At 43.8% G+C, this 22,889-nt stretch overlaps 2 protein-coding genes and 1 pseudogene across 6 annotated transcripts in view; 1 reads left to right on the top strand and 2 right to left on the bottom strand.

Moving 5' to 3' along the window:
• LOC309539254 (uncharacterized protein) overlaps positions 1–22,889 on the bottom strand; it is a gene marked incomplete at its 3' end in the record, with an annotated part of 159,514 nt that overhangs the window by 127,584 nt on the left and 9,041 nt on the right. The gene's annotated exons all lie outside the window — the stretch shown is intronic.
• Positions 1–22,889, bottom strand: part of ELF1 (E74 like ETS transcription factor 1) — an 81,783-nt gene that overhangs the window by 17,539 nt on the left and 41,355 nt on the right. For all 4 annotated transcript variants that reach the window (XM_082234438.1, XM_082234441.1, XM_082234439.1 and 1 more), the window contains 4 exons: positions 22,327–22,612; positions 4,012–4,186; positions 3,029–3,136; positions 1,921–2,082 (listed from right to left, as the gene is read on the bottom strand). In XM_082234438.1, the coding sequence (XP_082090564.1) occupies positions 1,921–2,082; positions 3,029–3,136; positions 4,012–4,186; positions 22,327–22,398 (517 nt within the window). In that variant the 5' untranslated portion in view covers positions 22,399–22,612. The remainder of the gene's footprint in view (positions 1–1,920; positions 2,083–3,028; positions 3,137–4,011; positions 4,187–22,326; positions 22,613–22,889) is intronic.
• On the top strand, positions 11,602–17,906 carry LOC309539747 (tigger transposable element-derived protein 1 pseudogene; annotated as a pseudogene). Its single transcript, XR_014224538.1, has 3 exons — positions 11,602–11,793; positions 11,963–12,709; positions 17,892–17,906. The product of XR_014224538.1 is annotated as a tigger transposable element-derived protein 1 pseudogene (transcript).

Raw genomic sequence — 22,889 nt, forward strand, 5'->3', positions numbered from 1 at the left:
CTGGAGATGCTGGGGATTAAAACTCAGAAGCTTTGCATGGAAAGCAACTGCTCTACCATGGAGTCATGGCCTCCCCAATTAAATGATGTACTTTCAATATTTGTGCCACCTGTGTGGAGTTCAATCACCAGGAAGGAGTTTCCAGAGGTCTCTGCAAATTTTTTTTAATTTGCTTTTTATTGAAATTTCCACAAAAAACAAAAAGCATACAACAAAGGAAAAATAAACAGACAAAAAACAACAACACTCTTATTATAAATCAATTTTAAGTATCATCCACTTATTTACACAACGTTAACACACGTCTTGACCTCCCTCTTATCCTGTTACGGTTTTCTTACATCTTTTCTTCTCCTGCAGTTTCTAAATCTGTGATTTACGCATAACAAGGTTTATGTTAGGCCTACTGTAGTTTTTAATTTGTTACAGTTACTTTCAATGTACTTCACAAATTTACTCCATTCTTCAATAAACTTTGTTTCTTTTTGATGTCTAATTTTGTTTTTCATTCTTACTAATTCTGCATATTCAAATAATTTTGTTTGCCAATCCATCTGCATTTTAAATCAGTTTTAGCTTTGCAGAATTGAAGTAGGCTGAACATGCTGCTAACCTATAGCTTCTACTCTGAAAATACCCAAGAATCAGAGTAGGTAGGTACTGAATTTAAACAGTTCAGTTCATGGTGTCTCTATCTTAGAATAATAATAATAATAATAATAATAATAATAATAATAATAATAATACAGAATGCTGCAGCGAGGCTCCTCACGGGGTCTCTGCCATGGGAGCATATTCACCCAGTGCTTTTCCAGCTGCATTGGCTCCCGGTGGAGTACAGGGTCAGATTTTTGGTTTTGACTTTTAAAGCCCTTCACGGCCTAGGACCCTCGTACCTACGGGACCGCCTCTCCTGGTATGCCCCACGGAGAGCCTCAAGGTCCATAAATAGCAACATCCTAGTGGTCCAGGGCCCTAAGGAAGTTAGATTAGCTTCAACCAGAGCCAGGGCCTTCTCAGCACTGGCCCCAACTTGGTGGAACGCTCTGTCTCATGAGACCAGGGCCCTGCGGGATCTGATCTCTTTCCGCAGGGCCTGTAAGACAGAGTTGTTCCACCTGGCCTTTGGCTCAGAATCAGTTTGATTCCCTCCCCATTTTTCTTTTTCCTTTCTCCTCCTATGATGAGATTGCTCCCTAATTGTTTTAATGTTGTATCTTAATCTTTTAAATTGTATTTTAATCAACTTGTTTTTATTATTGGTTGTTAGCCGCCCTGAGCCCGGTCTTGGCTGGGGAGGGCGGGGTATAAATAAAAATATATTATTATCTTAAAATAATCAAATGTTTCTTCTTGTACATACCTTAATTGAAATATAAAACAGCATCAAACACATCTACTGTCAGGGAACTGCAGCCAGCGAGGGAAGAAAGAATTAGAGGATACAGGGAACGATCCCCACTGACCAGTACTGAGTCCTCCTCAGAAGACAGAGAAGAGGACAGTGAGTCTGGGGAGGAAGGGGTGCTTCAGAGAGAAGGGGATCCACGTCACAGGGGAAAACAGAAGGGGCTGAGCCGTTGGCTCTGTTGGTCATGAGGGAGAGGGAAAAGAGAAAGTAGTTAGAGCAACGAGTCATGAGAGACGGGTCGCCTTGTTTATTCGGCATGTAATCTTGTCTGAAGAAAATAAAGAAAGGAATTTATGGCTGGCTGATGGGAGTGTCTTTCTGCTAAGTGCAGCAACGTGTGCAGCTGGCAAGCTGACATCTACTAAGCTAAGAGATGTGATCATTCTGCTTTACTGATGAGCCACTATGCTAATTTGGATTATTTTTCCAATTGTTCAATGAATATTATAAACATGCACACACTTATTCCATTTGTAGGAGAATGTTTAGCACATAATCACATTTCTTACCTTTTCTCTTTTTTGGCTGCTCAAGTGCTCGAGTGCTTGGTGATTCAGCAAATGCATCTTGGATTTGGTGAACCTCCATCACCTCTGGAATCCCATCTAGTGTGACTGACACATGAGTAATAGGACCAAGGTCAACGTCCTCCTCCATCCCAAACCCATGGGCTGCAGAAAAACAATAAAGAAGTCAATGAACACCTTAATGCTTTTGGAAAGGTTTATAGCAATGAGGTTACAAAAAAGTCAAGGCTCTGTAAGAACAAAAGCTGACTTTTGAATTTCAATCACTTTAACAGAATAACCAATAAAGTGCTAATGTATCTTGATACATGTTAATTTGAATATACTTAATGTAGGTTACCTATTTCTCTTGACTAATCAAGGGACCTACTTAATTACAACCTTACAGGGCTGTTAAGAAGGTGATACTGGATAACTCCATGTGTACTGCCTTACCCTCTCTGAAGGAAGAGCAAGATACATACTGAATGAAAAAATGAATACATCAGCTCGTCCCGGAAGTGACTTAACCAAAAGTGAACCAAAAGAGAGAGGTCTTATAGTAGCTCCAAATCTGAAGCTACTGAAACGGATTAATGTGAACATCGAACCAATGTTTTAAAAAAATCAGTGATAAATTTAACATTTAAGTTGTAAAGAGAATGTGGAAAGAAAATGACACTTGTGTGGACATTAAATATTTGTGCCTGATCCAGGCAACATTTTTACAGGTTTCATTAATGTCCATGGAAAGTTAGGTACAGGCTTAAATCTTTCCAAGACCAATTAGACTCAAAAGCAACTTCTGTGAAATCATGCTCCTTCTTTAAATAAAGGGAAGAAGATCTACTAACACTACTCCTTTAAAGTAAAAGTTTTTCATTAACCCTTCCATTTCCGAAAATTGGGAGATTAGGACTAGTTGAAAGGGTTGTTAATGATATTTTTAAAATAGCCTTATTTTCTTCCCTAGCCTGCCCTATGGTGCAATGGCAAAGCTACCAAGTAAACCTACTAGAGAGCTTAAGCCTTCTCTCCTGCAAAATCTAACACAGCCGCATAGTTTTTGGACAGAAGACACTTTGCACGGATGTATTCCTGTCAGACTCACTTGATCTCTTCTCATCCAGCATTGGGCCAGGAGAATCCATATTAAGAAGAGCTTCAGCAGCTTCGATGGTTTGCATTGTTTCATCTCCATTCTGACAAGACGCTTCAACTACAGATAAGAGAGATAATTCAGCAAAAGACTAGCATATGAGATGAAATGAAAACATTCTTTGATTTGGGTTTCATGCCATATATGGGATCTTGGGACATAACTATAAATCCCAAGAGGAGAAAATATTCATGATAGTGAATCTGTAGCTGCATTTCCTGCTTTCAGCCACTCCTGTAATAAGCTTTCTCAAGCCTTGCACATTTTCCACTTTGTTATGCATAAATTCAATGTCTCCCCATGATGTCAGGGATTGTGTTGAGGAGGAATGGTGGGAGTCTCCCCCTCCCCCTGCTCCTGATCAGCATCCTGAATCCTCCCAGGAGCAGTGGAACAGTATAGATTTGGAACAGTGGTTTACAGAGGGACATAGCTCAGAATACAGAAGTTGGGAAGAACTGGGAGACAGAGAGTTAACAGACTCACTTTCGCTGGAAAGCGCCCATCTGCTCAACCCAAGGTCAAGGAGAGCAAGATAAGGGGCAGCACAGAAAGCAAAGTGGTTGCAAGATCAGGTTGTAAGACGCAAAAGTGATGTGAGTGACAAGGGGGGAAATGGGTGGAATCCTTTGTGATAACTCAATTGAGCTGGTTCAGGCAATCATAACTTGGCTTATTGAGCCAAGATATGCACAAGCTTTTGTCTGAGCACAGAGCCACTTCATGTGAGCTGAAATGAAATCAGAAAGCCTCCAAGTAACCATAGTTTCCCATTTCATTTCAGCTAGTAACCATGGTTTTTCCAACTTGGACCAATCATGAAACCATGGTTAATTGGAAGCTTCCTGGTTTAACAGGTCAAAAGGCATGGACATATCTCAGCCACTGTGTCCTTAAGTGACAATGCAAAAAAAAAAAAAAAAATGCTCACAAACCTGTAAGGGTGATATCATCATCTTCTATAATTTCTTCTTCTGCAACATCCAGCGAGTTCTCTGTTATCATGTCGCTGGGTTCAGCAACACAGGACAAACCAGAGTAATTGTTCAGGAGATCTGCACTGGGTACATGTTCCACAATGACAGCAGGAAAGATTGATGGATCACCCAGCTGTAAGAAGAAGGGGCAAGACAAAAACAAAACATTACTTTATCAGCAAACAGTGGGAATAATTAGACATAATGTCATAATACAAATTGGCAAACGTGTTATCTGTCTCAACTTCATGAGTCAGCTGGAGCAATAAATTGCCTTGTAAGCATATCTTGCAATGTGTCTGCTGTAGCTTGAGGCATACTAGAATCCTGCTTTTTGGCACAGGCATTGTGCATATCTGGGGTAGCCAATTTGGTGTCCTACAGAGCGGTGTGGTGGTGCTGTAGGACGTGGGTGGCACTGTGGGTTAAACCACAGAGCCTAGGGCTTGCCAATCAGAAGGTCGGCAGTTCGAATCCCCCCGACGGGGTGAGCTCCCGCTGCTCGGTCCCTGCTCCTGCCAATGTAGCAGTTCGAAAGCATGAAGTTCAAGTAGATAAATAGGTACCACTCTGGCGGGGAGGTAAGCGGCGTTTCCGTGTGCTGCTCTGGTTCGCCAGAAGCAGCTTAGTCCTGCTGGCCACATGACCCAGAAGCTGTATGCCGGTTCCCTCGACCAATAAAGTGAGATGAGAGCTGCAATCCCAGATTCATCCACAACTGGACCTGACAGTCAGGGGTCCCTTTATCTTTACAGAGAATTTTAGGCAAGAATTCTCATCATCACTAGCTGGGCATGATGGAAGTTGAAATCCATCACCTTCTGATGGGCACTGTGTAGGCTATCCCCGCCTAGATCATCTGATGAGTTGGGACCCACTAGTGGGACCCAGTGACGCAACATGGGGTGCAACAGGACACTAACAGTTTACACTTGCATGGTAGCAAAGTAAGAAGCTCTGCACAAATAAAATACTTAGCTAAACTGGATGACTTACAACAGGGAAGGGGAACCTGTAGCCCTCCAGATGTTGGGACTACAATTCCCATCTTCCCTGACCGCAGGCTGTGCCTGCTCAGGCTGATTGGAACTGAAGTCCAACAGGATGTGGACTTAAAATGTTGGGAGATGGCAGAAAGTTAGAAGGAATTATTTCACACCTTTTCGGTTCCTCCAGACCACTTGAAGTTCTTTTTTCTTCCAGACTTTTAATAGATGCTATTGCTGTTGTTCACATCTGCCTTGTCTCAGGAGACACCTGGAAGACAGCACACCTCCCGGGACATTGTTTCCTCCGCACACTGGTGCCTCTGTCCCCGTCAGTAGGGAGTCACCTACCCCTGCCACTTGTCTCTCCCTCCTCTGGGGAGTGGCAGGAATCATGATGTCTTCCACAGCCTCCTCAGAGTGTTCTAAGGTCTGCATCTGCTATTCTTGAGTCTTTTCCTCTTGACTATTGGCGCTTATCTGGATATTATTAGGATAGGTTACAAAGGCAGGAACCTTATGGCTCAAGTACTTCCCACTCCTTCCTCTCAGCTTGCCTTCTCCACACTGCAATTCCCTTTCTCAGAGATCATCTCCATGGAAGGTAGCAAGTGGGTTATTGGCATACTCATCCATGATCCAAAGGGGTAAGGTCAAGAATGGAAAAGGACTCCTCCAAATCCATCTCCTCCTGTCTCTTAGAATCATAGAATCATAGAATCATGGAGTTGGAAGAGACCACAAGGGCCATCGAGTCCAACCCCCTGCCAAGCAGGAAACACCATCAGAGCACTCCTGACATATGGTTGTCAAGCCTCTGCTTAAAGACCTCCAAAGTAGGAGACTCCACCACACTCCTTGGCAGCATATTCCACTGTCGAACAGCTCTCACTGTCAGGAAGTTCTTCCTAATGTTTAGGTGGAATCTTCTTTCTTGTAGTTTGGATCCATTGCTCTGTGTCCGCTTCTCCGGAGCAGCAGAAAACAACCTTTCTCCCTCCTCCATGTGACATCCTTTTATATATTTGAACATGGCTATCATATCACCCCTTAACCTCCTCTTCTCCAGGCTAAACATGCCCAGCTCCCTTAGCCGTTCCTCATAAGGCAACGTTTCCAGGCCTTTGACCATTTTGGTTGCCCTCCTCTGGACACGTTCCAGTTTGTCAGTGTCCTTCTTGAATTGTGGTGCCCAGAACTGGACACAGTACTCCAGGTGTGGTCTGACCAGAGCAGAATACAGTGGCACTATTACTTCCCTTGATCTAGATGCTATACTCCTATTGATGCAGCCCAGAATTGCATTGGCTTTTTTAGCTGCCGCGTCACACTGTTAGCTCATGTCAAGTTTGTGGTCAACCAAGACTCCTAGATCCTTTTCACATGTACTGCTCTCAAGCCAGGTGTCACCCATCTTGTATTTGTGCCTCTCATTTTTTTTGCCCAAGTGCAATACTTTACATTTCTCCCTGTTAAAATTCATCTTGTTTGTTTTTGCCCAGTTCTCTAATCTGTCAAGGTCGTTTTGAAGTGTGATCCTGTCCTCTGGGGTGTTAGCCACCCCTCCCAGTTTGGTGTCATCTGCAAATTTGATCAGGATGCCCTTGAGTCCATCATCCAAGTCGTTGATAAAGATGTTGAATAAGACCGGGCCCAAGACAGAACCCTGTGGCACCCCACTAGTCACTCTTCTCCAGGATGAAGAGGAACCATTGATGAGCACCCTTTGGGTTCGGTCAGTCAGCCAGTTACAAATCCACTGAGTGGTATCATAGTCAAGATCGCATTTTACCAGCTTCTTTACAAGAATATCATGGGGCACCTTGTCAAATGCCTTGCTGAAATCAAGGTAGGCTACATCCACTGCGTTCCCTTCATCTACCAGGCTTGTAATTCTGTCAAAAAACGAGATCAGGTTAGTCTGACATGACTTATTTTTCAGAAATCCATGCTGACTATTGGTGATCACAGCATTCCTTTCTAGGTGCTCACAGACTGTTTGCTTAATGATCTGTTCCAGAATCTTCCCTGCTATTGATGTCAGACTGACTGGGCGGTAATTATTTGGGTCCTCTCTTTTCCCCTTTTTGAAAATAGGGACAACATTTGCCCTCCTCCAGTCTGCCGGGACTTCGCCTGTTCTCCAGGAATTCTCAAAGATGACTGCCAGTGGTTCTGAGATCACATCTGCCAGTTCTTTTAATACTCTTGGATGCAGTTCATCTGGCCCTGGAGACTTGAATACATCTAAACTAGCCAAATATTCTTGTACTAATATTTGTACCAAATATTCTTCCTCCTCTCCTCTGGAGGGTGGCAGGATCTTTTTGTGCACTGTACCTTTCACAGCCACCTTGGTGTATTCTGAGGCTGGCAAATGCTTCCCATGCTCCTCTGGCCCAGAATTGGTGTCCAAGGTGAGAGCATGGAAGTGATTTTGCAGCTCTAACAACACAGTATGGTTTGTGACAGTCCTACTTCTGTGCATCACATTTCTCCAGTTAGTCTCTTGCAGTGGGAGATCTTCCTCCTCCCTAGAGCCATCTCACCTCTGTTGCTGTGCCATCACAGTCCAACTCAGCTCTACTGAGAAACACTGCATCTTGTCCTGTCACTCGAAGTGTGTCTAGGTGAGCTTCAAGTTGCTGGACCTTCTCTTCCAGCAAAGCAACCAGCTTACACTTGCTACAAATGTACTTTCACACATTCTCTGGCAGAAAGACCAACATGGCACAGGTACTGCAGGTCATGGCAGTAGCTCCTTTGCCCTCTATGACTCTTGGTCCTATGCACACCATGAGACAGGACTCCAGGCCTCCCCGTCAAACTGCCCTCGCAAATGCAACCAAGGATCTAGGAGTCTTGGTTGACCACAAACTTGACATGAGCCAACAGTGTGACGCGGCAGCTAAAAAAGCCAATGCAATTCTGGGCTGCATCAATAGGAGTATAGCATCTAGATCAAGGGAAGTAATAGTGCCACTGTATTCTGCTCTGGTCAGACCACACCTGGAGTACTGTGTCCAGTTCTGGGCACCACAATTCAAGAAGGACACTGACAAACTGGAACGTGTCCAGAGGAGGGCAACCAAAATGGTCAAAGGCCTGGAAACGATGCCTTATGAGGAACGGCTAAGGGAGCTGGGCATGTTTAGCCTGGAGAAGAGGAGGTTAAGGGGTGATATGATAGCCATGTTCAAATATATAAAAGGATGTCACATAGAGGAGGGAGAAAGGTTGTTTTCTGCTGCTCCAGAGAAGCGGACACGGAGCAATGGAGCCAAACTACAAGAAAGAAGATTCCACCTAAACATTAGGAAGAACTTCCTGACAGTAAGAGCTGTTCGACGGTGGAATTTGCTGCCAAGGAGTGTGGTGGAGTCTCCTACTTTGGAGGTCTTTAAGCAGAGGCTTGACAACCATATGTCAGGAGTGCTCTGATGGTGTTTCCTGCTTGGCAGGGGGTTGGACTCGATGGCCCTTATGGTCTCTTCCAACTCTATGATTCTATGATTCTATGATTCTATGTCCACCTGCAAGTTCTGATCACAAGTTCTTGGTTGTGAGCTCCCAGAAGCTGCAATGTGCTAAGTTTGCTGCTGGCTGCTAACTCCTCCCTAAGGTTTACTCCAAGTATAACACAGCTAGATATCTGCCAATGTGTATGATTTAAATGCTTTTGGAATTCAATCATTTAGCAGAGACACCATTTCAACAGTTTTATAAAAAGAGGCAGTATAAAATTGTGATAGGAGTAATTTGGCAACTTTCCTAGAGTTGTGACCGTGCATTAGCTAACAAGTTCACATATAGGCATTAGTTCCTCTTCTATGAGTGTCCCACAGGTGTCTCTATTCTTCCTTAAATTCTATTATATTAGCTCAGCTCAGTGCAACTGGAACAACCCCCATTCACCTTGTGGAGCCAAGAGGAGAGTGGGTGATTCTCTTGCAGGTGTGCTGGGCTTCTGAGGTACTTGGGGCTGGTGACCAAGGCGTGCCAAAAAATATGCAAACCATTTATTGCATTTGTAATACTTAGCATATGAAGAGGCTTTTAGAATACAGTTCTGTATTTAGACTCTTCTTTATCTTAGGCAACTTCCTCTTCTGCTGTTGCAAACTTTTCCTTTTTTAAAGGAGAAGTTACAAATGAGACATATGTACTATATGAAGAAACCTTTAGAATACAACTATGTATTTGCACTTTGCATGCTTTTTTCCAGCTTAGGCAATCCCTACTGTTGTAAAAATCTGTTCTTACAGAAGTCAAGAATTATCTGTTATTGACAGTGCAAGCCTATACATCTACTCAAATGTAAGCACCATTCAGTTCAATGAGAGTTACTCAAAGGTAAGTGTGCAAGGATTACAGCTTACATCAATTTTCGGTTTCCGGCTGACGTCAGGATTAATGGCAGTAGCTCTCCACTGCCCTCCGGGGCAGTAAGGAAGTTCAGGCAGGGAAAAGCCAAAATTTATGAGGTAAAATTCCTGTCAATGTTCCCCAGTGGTCTCTGGGGAGTTCACTGCAACCCGCTACGCCGCTTAAGCCCGTGTCTGCCGACTTGAAAGGCAAAGTGGGTATTACCTGGCATGATTCGTGACTGGTTCCTCATTAATTTGGAATACTGGCATTAATCATGAGGCACTCACACTCCTGGTCTGGTCCAAAAGTAATTTTAAATGAAGTCCATTCAGCCTCAATCGAGGGGGGAGGACATAATAAAAACTTGTTTAATTCCTTATTGAGCATAAATCAAAAGCCTCCCCCTTCTTTTCCTTGGTGACAGATACAATAACAAAGCCACAGCTACACAAAGACTGAACAAAGGAAGATAATAATTAACTCTTCCAGCACCATCAATTTTCCAGAGAGACTAAATATATATTTTTTTCATTTTAATTGACATTTAACAGGTGTGCTGCACTTATTATTTTTTACATGTAACCAATTATGTTGCACTAGACAGAATATGCATTGCTCCAATGCAGCCTTCTTCAACCTGCAGCCCTCCAGATGTGGCAGTACATCTCCCATCATCCATGCTGGCGGGGGCTGATGAGCTGCAGCCCAAAGCATTTGGTAGGTATCAGGTTGGGGAAAGCTGCTCAAATGGGATGCTTTTATTCATTGGGTTATAGATGCTACTGATGAAAGGCTAATTTGGGACTGAAGTGTACCAAATTCTTGGTGGAATAAATTTATCTCTGCACATTTGTATGAACGTTTTGTGCTATCCTTATCATCCCTTTTGCAGAGCGGGTGTCTGTAATCAGTTTCAGTATCAGACTGTCAGCAAAGGTAGGAAGAAATCAGGAGAGAACACCTCAGCCCAGACATAGAAACCACAATAGCTGTAAAGCAAACGTCACCTTCTGTTATAATACATTTTAGTATTGTTCATTGGTAGTGATGCAAAGCACTGTTAATACCAACCATGGTTTGAAATCAATTAATACAAAATGGTGGCAACTGGTTTACAAGATTAGAACTGAGAAAGGAATTTCTCCAGAGTTAAATGGAGGGCATGTACAGTGGTACCTCGCAAGACGAATGCCTCGCAAGACAAAAAACTCGCTAGACGAAAGGTTTTTCCGTTTTCGAGTTGCCTTGCAAGACGAATTTCCCTATGGGCTTGCTTCGCAAGACAAAAACATCTCGCGACTTTGTTTCCTTTTTCTTAAAACCGTTAAAACAAAGGGTGCTTAGCTTGAACAGCTGCAGTTGCGACTTGACTTCGAGGAGCAACTGTTAGCACGTGGTTTTGCAGCCTTTTCTCAGACTTTGCTCACTTTTGAAGCTTTTCCAAAACTTTTCCAGAACTTCTCTTGCATCCATTTGGTAATTTAAACTTTTAAAACTTTTTGGGGGAGGTTTGGATTTTGGGTTGGGGTGTTTGGGATTCAAGGACTTGGTGTTGTGGGGGGGGTTTGCAATAATCTGGGAACTTGTGGGGCTGTTTTGGGAATTTTTATGATTTTCTGTGACCATTGGGCCAGTTTGTTTTTTTTTCCAAGTTTTTTTCCTGAGTTTGAATTTCTGAGTGCTGGCTGGCTGGGGGAACAGTTGGGGAGGTTTCTGCAGGAATCTGGGACCATTGGGCCATGTTGTTATTTTTTGAATTTTTTTTTTGTCTGGGTGGGGGAACAGTTGGGGAGGGGTTTGCAGCAGTTGGGGAGGGGCTGGGGGAGCAGTTGGGGAGGGGTTTGCAATTTCTGTGTGGTGGGTGGGTGGTTGTCTGAGGAAACAGTTGAGGTTTTTGAAGGCATTGGTGATTTTTGAAGCTTTTCCAAAACTTATTTTGCAGCCATTTGAGGTTTCTGAAGACTTCGGTGATTGATTGTTGAAGCTTTTCCAGAACTTCTCTTGCATCCATTTGGTAAGTTAAACTTTTAAAAATTTTTGGGGGGGTTTTGGATTTTGGATTGGGGTTTTTGGGATTCAAGGACTTGGTTCTGGGTTTTAATTTCTGTGTGGTGGGTGGCTGGGTGCTTTTGAATTTTTTGGATTTGAAGCACATCACTGATTTCTTTTTCTTTTTCTGAGTTTACGAAGGTAAGAGCTGTGCTGCCATGGGACCCAAGAAGACTGCTGCTGCGGTGGCCGGCGAGAGGAAAAAGGAGAAGGTGACGCTGGAAATGAAGAAGGAGATCATCCAGAAGCACGACGGCGGAATGCGTGTGACGGACATCGCCAGGGAGTATGGGAGGAATCCATTAACCATCGGGACCATCCTGAAGATGAGGGAGAAGATCCTGGCGACTGATGCAGCCAAGGGAGTCACCAGGATCGTGAAGAACCGCCCAGCTGTTCTGGAGGAGGTCGAGAAGTTGCTGCTCATCTGGATAGAAGAGAAGCAGCGTGCAGGGGACACAGTGTCTGAGGCCGTCATTTGTGAGAAGACCAAGGCCTTGCACGCTGACCTCATCCGGGAACAGCCAGGAACCTCAGCCGAGCCAGAAGTCTTCAAGGCTAGCAGAGGTTGGTTTGAACGGTTCAAGACAAGATCTGGCATCCACAGCGTGGTCAGGCATGGAGAGGCTGCCAGTTCTGATGTTCCTGCGGCTGAAGACTTTGCAGCGGAGTTCCTGGAGGTTGTGAAGACGGAGGGCTACGTTCCACAGCAGGTCTTCAACTGTGACGAGACCGGGCTGTTTTGGAAGAGGATGCCCAAAAGGACTTTCATCACACAGGAGGAGGCCAAGTTGCCTGGCCACAAGCCCATGAAGGACCGTCTGACCCTGCTCTTCTGTGCCAACGCAAGCGGCGACCTGAAGATCAAGCCCCTGCTAGTGTACCACTCGGAGAACCCACGGGCCTTCAAGAGACACAAGATCGACAAGGAGCGGCTGAGTGTCATGTGGCGATCCAACAGCAAGGCTTGGGTCACACGTGTGCTGTTTGTGGACTGGGTCAATTTTGCTTTTGGCCCTGCTGTCAAGCAGTACCTGCTGGACAACGACCTGCCGCTGAAGGCTTTGCTTCTGATGGACAATGCTCCTGCCCATCCTAAAGGCCTTGAGGTGGACTTGTTGGAGGAGTTCAGCTTCATCAACATCATGTTCCTGCCGCCTAACACCACGCCACTGCTCCAGCCGATGGATCAGCAGGTCATCGCCAATTTCAAAAGACTCTACACCAATGAGCTTTTCAGGCGATGCTTCGAGGTGACTGACTGCACCACCATCACCCTGCAGGAATTCTGGAAGGACCACTTCGACATCGTCACCTGTTTAAAGATGATCACCACGGCCTGGAACGGGATCAGACAGAGAAATTTGAATTGCGCTTGGCGCAGCCTGTGGCCGGACTGTGTGGCACCAAGTGACTCTGATGCACCAGAGTCAACAGTGGTGCAGGACATTGTTGGGGAGGACCATGGACCTGGAGGTCACGGAGAAGGACGTCTGTGAGCTGGTGGAGGAGCACGACGACGAGCTGACCACCGTGGAGCTGGTCGAACTGCAGGCAGAGGCTGCGCAGGAGCAGGCCTCACTGGAAGAGGAGGAAGCAACTGAGGAACGGCTGTCCTCCGAAAAACTGAGGGACATTTGCCTGAAGTGGAAGGAGGTGCAGACTTTTGCAGAGCAGCACCACCCTGAGAAGCACGTGGCACATGACGTTGGGAACATTTATGATACAAGGGTCATGTCGCCTTTCAGGGAGGTGCTGAAAAGGCGGATGAAGCAGCAGACTATGGACAGGTTCTTGAGCAAGAAGCAAAGAGTGGAAGAGGAGCCTTCTTCGAGTGGTCCCCCAGAGTCTTAGAAAATGTACTGTACACTTTGTTGATTTTTAAATGTTTTTCTGTCATGTTTATAAAGTTAATTTATTTTCCCTTCAATTTTTGAACTGCTCTTTACAGTATGTGTGACTTTAAAGAGCAGTTAATAAACTGTTGTTGCACCAAATTTGGCTTTGTTTGGACTTTTTTTGACCATAGGAACGCATTAATTGATTTTCAATGCATTCCTATGGGATTTCGTGATTCGCAAGATGAAAAATTCGCTAGACGACAAAACTTGCGGAACGAATTAATTTCGTCTTGCGGGGCACCACTGTACCAAAGCTGGCAAACTATCAGCTGCCAGGCATCTTTTGTTCAATTCAGACATCACTTCAAAATATGACTAAGGAAGCCCAACTAAAGCTTGTGTGATGGCTGAATTGTCAAACCATGGCTTACAATCAGCTGGAAAGCCATAACCAGAAGCTAGAATCAGAACTTAGCTTTTCAAAGCTAACATTTGTGCTAACTATGGTTTGACATGACATTTGAATTAACAAGCCATAGTTACAGCAACTGCATCTCTTTCAGGGGTTGCTTTACCATGGAGATAGATGGGAGTAAATTTATGAAACTGAGAGGGCAGAAAACAAAGACCATGAGATACATCAATGAGTCGTGTTTTGCTTGTACATTTGGAAACACAAACCATGGATTGGGTTATAAACTACGACTGGCTCAAACCCTGCTTTAATGTGTTGTCTGCGCTAAGCCAGTATCACATCTGAACTGGACCTATGGGCAGTACCAACAAAAACTCTAAAACACTGCATCCTAAAATCCGAAATGTTTATATTCACAAACCATTGACGCATTAAGCTGTTGGCATGCAAGAGTAAAAAACATACATGCTAGAAGATAAAGACACCCAGCGGGAAAAGACCCTCTGTGTGGGAGGCAAGAGTGTTGGACAGAAAAGTCATATTGGAAGAGGGACAAGACTCAAGCTGACCGGACAGGGTGGGACACAAGTAGGCAAATGCCTGAGGCGCATGGCAGAGTGAACAAAGTTAGAGCACAGGAGGGAGCAGAGGTAGCTATGGTTTAGGTCTGGAAGACCAGAGGATCTACGAAGAGCATGCATTTTACTATTATTATAAGAACTGAGCAGCAGATACCAAATGAACAATATATACATCTAATTTTAAGTACAGAGTAAGATCAGCTTTACTCACCAGCATCACCATGTGCTAGAAAACAAAAACCTCTCAGTCACAAAAAGCTACTTTGCAAGTTGCAAATGTGGAGTCAGGAGCATCCACAAGGGAAATATTTTACTAAGAGGAGCACACTAAGCAACCAGCTGCTTTAAGACTGACAGGTATAAGGAGAATCTTGCAAAATATTTCCCTGAACATCTTTCAGTCATGTCACCAACTCCTTTTGCTCACCAATATGAAATAACAAGGAAACATCTAACTGGAACAATTAGGTGTATTTTTTCTTAACACTGATTGGGAGCCGCCCAGAGTGGCTGGGGAAACTCAGCCAGATGGGCGGGGTATAAATAATAAATTATTATTATTATTAGTTTTTTTAGGTAAACATAATGGATGAAGGCAACACATACAGAATCAATGCCATACTAAGGGTGAAAATAAGAAGGCAAAACTATTTAATTTCCATCCGTCCTTACTGATTCCAGAATAGGAAATTGGCTGCACCAGGAGCTGAAAAGCTCAGTTTTAGTATTTGCCATGAACAGCAAACTGCACAAAGTTTAGCAGAGATGTAAATTTAAACAGATTAAAAATCTGTCCAGCAGCATACACTTCTTCAAAGCAGCCAGGGTAAGTACCAGAATAAGTAACACAGTGGTAGCCTTCATACCTCCTTGCCCCAAGCATGTATTCTGCATAGCTCAGGGGGACTGAAGCCAATCTAACTAAGCAGGCTAAGAATGAGATCTCTAACACAAGCTCAAATAAAGAAGCTATTCCCAAATCAAACCCAGTGGCCACATTCAGTAAAAAGTATCTCTGCATTTAAAGTGGAGATACATATAAGTCTTTTGTACACGTACAAACATTTTGCTCCTTATTTCACCATGATAAACCTGGAACTCTCTCATTAACACAATTTCCCATTTCATTCAAACCAGGCACTAGCTTCAGAAGACACCAGGATATTAAACTGCATTTTAAATTGAGTTCCACACAATGATTTGTTCCAAAGCTGGAACCATAGTTTCCTGATTTGGCTGAAATGGGAAACTGTAGGTAATTAGATTGTTCCTGGTTGAATCACAAAAAGGTTCTACATGCAAGCAAAAGGCTCATGAATATCTCAGCTTAGAATCATAGAATCATAGAGTTGGAAGAGACCACAAGGGCCATCGAGTCCAACCCCCTGCCAAGCAGGAAACACCATCAGAGCACTCCTGACATATGGTTGTCAAGCCTCTGCTTAAAGACCTCCAAAGTAGGAGACTCCACCACACTCCTTGGCAGCATATTCCACTGTCGAACAGCTCTCACTGTCAGGAAGTTCTTCCAAATGTTTAGGTGGAATCTTCTTTCTTGTAGTTTGGATCCATTGCTCCGTGTCCGCTTCTCTGGAGCAGCAGAAAACAACCTTTCTCCCTCCTCTATGTGACATCTTTTTATATATTTGAACATGGCTATCATATCACCCCTTAACCTCCTCTTCTCCAGGCTAAACATGCCCAGCTCCCTTAGCCGTTCCTCATAAGGCAACGTTTCCAGGCCTTTGACCATTTTGGTTGCCCTCCTCTGGACACGTTCCAGTTTGTCAGTGTCCTTCTTGAACTGTGGTGCCCAGAACTGGACACAGTACTCCAGGTGTGGTCTGACCAGAGCAGAATACAGTGGCACTATTACTTCCCTTGATCTAGATGCTATACTCCTATTGATGCAGCCCAGAATTGCATTGGCTTTTTTAGCTGCCGCGTCACACTGTTGGGTCATGTCAAGTTTGTGGTCAACCAAGACTCCTAGATCCTTTTCACATGTACTGCTCTCAAGCCAGGTGTCACCCATCTTGTATTTGTGCCTCTCATTTTTTTTGCCCAAGTGCAATACTTTACATTTCTCCCTGTTAAAATTCATCTTGTTTGTTTTTGCCCAGTTCTCTAATCTGTCAAGGTCGTTTTGAAGTGTGATCCTGTCCTCTGGGGTGTTAGCCACCCCTCCCAGTTTGGTGTCATCTGCAAATTTGATCAGGATGCCCTTGAGTCCATCATCCAAGTCGTTGATAAAGATGTTGAATAAGACCGGGCCCAAGACAGAACCCTGTGGCACCCCACTAGTCACTCTTCTCCAGGATGAAGAGGAACCATTGATGAGAACCCTTTGGGTTCGGTCAGTCAGCCAGTTACAAATCCACTGAGTGGTAGCATAGTCAAGACCGCATTTTACCAGCTTCTTTACAAGAATATCATGGGGCACCTTGTCAAATGCCTTGCTGAAATCAAGGTAGGCTACATCCACTGCGTTCCCTTCATCTACCAGGCTTGTAATTCTGTCAAAAAATGAGATCAGGTTAGTCTGACATGACTTATTTTTCAGAAATCCATGCTGACTATTGGTGATCACAGCATTCCTTTCTAGGTGCTCACAGACTGTTTGCTTAATGATCTGTTCCAGAATCTTCCCTGCTATTGATGTCAGACTGACTGGGCGGTAATTATTTGGGTCCTCTCTTTCCCCCTTTTTGAAAATAGGGACAACATTTGCCCTCCTCCAGTCTGCCGGGACTTCACCTGTTCTCCAGGAATTCTCAAAGATGACTGCCAGTGGTTCTGAGATCACATCTGCCAGTTCTTTTAATACTCTTGGATGCAGTTCATCTGGCCCTGGAGACTTGAATACATCTAAACTAGCCAAGTATTCTTGTACTATCTCCTTAGTTATTCTGGGCTGTGTTTCCTTTGCTGAATCATTTGCTCCAAATTCTTCAGGTCGGGCATTGTTTTCTTTATCGGAGAAGACTGAGGCAAAGAAGGCATTGAGTAGTTCAGCCCTTTCTGTGTCCCCTGTTTGCATTTCACCATCTTCTCCTCTGAGTGACCCCACTGTTTCTTTGTTCTTCCTTTTGCTACGAACATACCCATAGAAGCCTTTTTTGTTGCTTTTAACCTCTCTAGCAAGCCTGAGTTCATTCTGTGCTTTAGCTTTTCTGACTTTGTGTCTACACGTGCTGGCTATTTGTTTGAATTCCTCTTTGGTGGTTTCCCCCCCTTGTTGTTGTTTAGTCATTTAGTCGTGTCCGACTCTTTGTGACCCCATGGACCACAGCACGCCAGGCACTCCTGTCTTCATCTCAGCTTGGCAAGATGAATTATAATTTTGCTAACCAGGCCAAGCAATTCTATCTGCTAAGTTACAAATTCACCACAATGATCAGAGAACAATATAAATTTGGCTGGAGTTGTTTGGGTGTATTTGTTTGCCCCTCAGAATGACAACAATGCTGGATGCAATTCACCAGGTGTAATGGTAGCCAAAGAGAGAGATTTTTTACATGTATCAGAGCACAGTTCTTTTGCAATGCTCTCTGCTACATTCAGCTATCTTCCAAGCTCGTGCCTCTTGTCCTTCCAGGGAGTGTCCGCCTAGGTCTAAGTCCCTGCGTGAACTTGGGCCAGTCACTATTTCTCCATCAAACCTACTTCAGAGGATTGTTGAGAGGATAAATTGGAGGGTAACAATGGCAGAATCAGTATGTTGCCCTGATCAACCTGGAGGAAGAACAGGATACAACCAAAGTAAATAATATTCTATTGCAAGTTGGTCAGACAATGGAGTTACTGCTCAAAGTAGCAAGTATATTCCCCACAATAAGTTCTGGTTTCATGACTCTCCAGGAGTGGTCCATTGTCATGAAGGGATAGAACAGGATTGTAACTGTGCCTTGAGAAGATATTATCTGATGAGGACAAGAGAACACCTTCAACAATCTCTCTGCCTGCAATAATTCTACCACAGAACTCATAATCTCTAAAATAACAATAAGCTTAAAAACGCAATGCAAATCACCTCTTTTCAGAGAAAAATATATAAAGAGAAGAAGTTGTGGAAGGATCTGATCTCAGAGTGGTGGAGCAAATTCTTTGCTTGCAGAAGGTCGCAGGTTCAACTCCTGCTATTGCCTGCTATTAGATAGAAGACACTGAGAAAGATCTCTGCCTGAAGCCCTGGAGAGTCACTGCTAGTCGGAAGAGATAAAACTAGGCGAGATGGACCAATAGTCTGGTATGGTATAAGGCTGCATCCTTGATATTGCTATAGTTGGGCTATTATTGGGAAAATGTTGGGAAACTAATAAAAATTTATTTGGTATAAGGCTGCTTCCTAGACAGCATCTTGTTCTCCTGCGCCCTCCCCCCCAAAGTAGGATGATGATGAGCTGTTCTATACCAACAAAATTCAATGGGTAGACTTAATATTTATTTGTTGTTGTTTTGTCATTTAGTCGTGTCTGACTCTTCGTGACCCCGATGGACCAGAGCACGCCAGGCACTCCTGTCTTCCACTGCCTCCCACAGTTTGGTCAAACTCATGCTGGTAGCTTCGAGAACACTGTCCAACCATCTCATCCTGTCATCCCCTTCTGCTTGTGCCCTCAATCTTTCCCAACATCAGGGTCTTTCCCAGGGAATCTTCTCTTCTCATGAGGTGGCCAAAGTATTGGAGCCTCAGCTTCACGATCTGTCCTTCCAGTGAGCACTCAGGGCTGATTTCCTTCAGAATGGAGAGGTTGGATCTTCTTGCAGTCCATGGGACTCTCAAGAGTCTCCTCCAGCACCAGAATTCAAAAGCATCAATTCTTCAGCGATCAGCCTTCTTTACGCTCCAGCTCTCACTTCCATACATCACTACTGGGAAAACCATAGCTTTTACTATACGGACCTTTGTTGGCAAGGTGATGTCTCTACTTTTTAAGATGCTGTCTAGGTTTAAATGTTAAGGAGAAACGCCTCTGGGAATAGGAAAGTCTTTGCCAAGTGCCCAAAGTTCAACAGAGTGGTGGCTTGTATCAGCTCAGCTGGAAATTAGTTCCATAGACCTGGGCCCACAATACTGAATGTGTGGCTTCTGCTAGATATGAGCCATGCATTTGAGTCATGGGGTGCCACAAAAAAAGAGACTGGATTGGAATTGGCTGCCCTTAAGGTGTCCTGGACCCCCAGTTGTTAAGGGACTTGAAAATTCATGAAGCCAATGTTCAAGCAACAGGGTAGTCTGCCCTTGCCATCAATCTAGCCACGTCATTCTGTCCCAGCTGGAGCCTCCAGACCAGACCCAAAGGTAGCCCCACAGAGAATGCATTGCAGTAATCAAGTCCTGAGGTCACCAATGCATAAATCACAGTTGAAGAATGGCAGGACAGTGGCTGCTCAGGTTGCGAACGTGAGGCCTTAATGGTAGAGCCTCTGAGGCCAGTCATAAGGCTGGGAAGGGGGCAAGAGCCGTTCAGAGAAATTGGTCCTAATCTGTTTAGGCCTTTAAAGGTCAACAGCAGGACTTTTAATTGGATCCACAAATAGTTTGCCATTGCAACTGGTATAATGACCCCAAAACCTGGTCCCCACCACTCTCCAGGCAGCTGCGTTCTGATTTCTGAACTGTCTTCAAAGGCAGCGCATGCCAGACATTGCAATAGTCCAGGCTGCTTTTCTCTGCATAAAGTTAATAACTGATGAACCAGCTTATGCTGGTAAAAGGTGTCCTAAGCCATGAATCCCGCCTTGTTTTTTTTTTTTTATTAATGATATTTATTAAAGTTTCAAAAAAGGTTACAAAAATAAGAAGAAAAGAAAAAATACAAAATACAGAAAGATAAAAACACTTAAAAACAAATCAATCTTTCCATGTCTTGTCTTTCATTTACTTGTCTCCCTGACCTCCTCACACCTCCCTTTTTTGTATTCCAGTTCAGTTAGTTAGTTCAGCAAATCCTTTCCCTCTTTGCTTTTATCCTAATCCTTTAACTTAATATATTGTAACTTTGGATTCTCACCTGTTAACAAACCATTTTTACATACTCCTTTATAACATTGCGCCTACTTGACTGACAGACAGCAGATGCAGGGCCTTCACAGTGCTGGCCCCAGATCCCTCCCAAGGGTGTACACTTGGGTCCAACTTTATTAGCTTTTGAATGGGCCTTATGGATTTTTAATTTCAATCTACTTTTAACTAACGTGTTAGCCCAAGTACTTCATTATTTAAACTAGGGTGGATAACCTGAAGTCAACATACACAGTCTCCAAACTCCATCCTACCCTGAAATTTGTCATTTCTTAAAATAATAATCAATTTTTTTAATTGATTGCTTCCATGGTTCTCTCAATATGATGCCATAAGGTTTTTTTGCCCCTCCCAAGGCGTCTCCTTTACCCCCCTTTTTTTTAACTTGCAGGGGTTTTTTAATAATGTTTTTGCTGACTCCCAGCCCAGCCCTGCCAAAGCTGATGATCCCACTCAAGCACCGACAGTGGCCCTGTGGATTCTTCAAGGGCCATGAGCACCTCAGTTTGCAAGGCCCTCTGGAAAAAGCACACCCAAATTCTGAGCTGCCTTGACTGCCCTCTTGCCCCTCTGCCTCATGCCTTTTGCTTGTGCACAGAAAGGGGGAGGGAGAAAGCCACAACTTTTCAGCCGTGGCCAGAAGACAGGACACTCTTCTTGAAGGATACACAAGTGCCAAACATTTCAAGAGGCAAAGTGCCAATAAAAGCTGCTCAGACCTTTGCTACAAAGTTGGCTAAACTGTGGCTCTTTGGCTCCAACCAACACTGTTAATGGTAAGGTATAGCGGGAGCTGCCGTCCGGGGAGCTACAGCTTAGCCACCCTTCATTTATTTTATCTATCTGCAATAATAAAAGTTGACACCAACATAATCATTTTTGGCTGCTCAGAGGTGCCTTTGGACCCAGAAGGCAGCAGAAGGGGGTCTAATGGGGTACGGCATGCTTATATGCACACCAACACACACGGGAGGCCAGGAACGAACCCCTGAGCGAAATGGTTGTCACCTAGATACTGCTCAATTGTTTAAAAAAAACAACCTCAAAGCAGTTACAAAAAGAAGAAAACGATGACATTAGCAGCAAAAGTAATTAAAAACAACTATTTAAAACATTAAAAAATAGTTAAAATCAACAATAAGCTAAAACCTAGATTAAAACACATGGTCAACATTCTAGACGTGTGGATAGGCTTGCCTAAGGTGTGTTTAGCAGGCACCAAAAAGAGCACAGTGAAGGCACCTGCCTAGTGTCAATAAGCAAGGAGTTCCAAAGTGTGTGCACCTGTCACACTAAGAGATTGATTCACCTACTACCAGTAGTACCTTGAGCTTCACCCAGGAGCAAATGGGCAACCACTGCAGTTCTCCGAGCACAGATCTTATATGCTGACAAGGCCTCCCTCAACAAACATGCCACCCCACTCGGCACTAACTGCAACTTTCAGATCAAGTGCAAGGGAGGTCCTACATAGAGCACCTTGTAGTAAATCCAACCCTGAAGTAATCCATGCCAAGCCTTCCTGGTCCAGGAAGGGAAACTTGTGTATGTCATACCAGTTGCAATTGCTAGAAGGCACTTCTAGCCACTGAGGCGACCTGGACCTGGACCTACAGTGACAGACTGGATCCAGAGATACTCTGAGACAATCAATCTCCTCTTTCAGGGAGAGTGCAATCCTATCCAGAGTAAACAATTCACCAGTTTCTCAGATGTAGGAACCACTCACCCACAGTGCCTGAGTCTTGCTAGGATTCAAGTTCAGTTTGCCTTTTCTCATCCATCTGGAGAATTATAGGTGCTATAAAGTCTTAAGGCATGAAGCCTATCAACTAAATTCCTCATAAACACACATACACTAGAAAGCCATTCATAGATGTGCACAGGATTTCCCTTGTGATTAGAATCAAAGGTTCAAAAGGGGAAAAAGTAAAATAACGCTTTTAATATTTGCGTAGAATACACCAGTGGTTATCCAACATGGTTTATTTTATTTCTCTCTTACCTGTTGCTCATCCTCCATAACATTACTGGCAAATTCAAACATTAGGTCATTCTGCTGTACAGCTGCTGCCATAATAAAGCATTCCAAGATTTCAGTTCTGCATGTGGGGAAAATGCTCCTTCAGTGTAAAGAAACAGAGTTTATCATCAGGAATGAGTTGCGTGGGGTAGACGATCTTGAAGTTACTCAGGTACCCAGATTCTTATACAATCTTCCTGGATTCTACTATTCACAGACAGGTCAATTAGAAAATGCCTTCCTGAATACTCTTGTAATCCAAAGGCCCCTGAAAAACAAAATCAAGATCACAGTCATAAAAAATGTAAAATAAAATCAAAGAAGATGCTATAAAGTCCATCTCTTTATTTTTTAACACCTTACTAATATTACTTAAAACAGACAAATGCTTTATTATTATAATTGGGAAGCACACTTTTCTAGCAGCCAGCAAACAGAAATACAATGGAGTAATCAGAAAACCCACCATCTAAGGTGACTGGAGGGATCGAACGCCACCAGTCCACGTAACACATTTCTGCCTTTCAAGCCGATCCAACTTTGCA

Source organism: Podarcis vaucheri (genome assembly GCF_965113315.1).
Source record: "Podarcis vaucheri genome assembly, chromosome: 8".
Lineage (NCBI taxonomy): Eukaryota > Metazoa > Chordata > Lepidosauria > Squamata > Lacertidae > Podarcis > Podarcis vaucheri.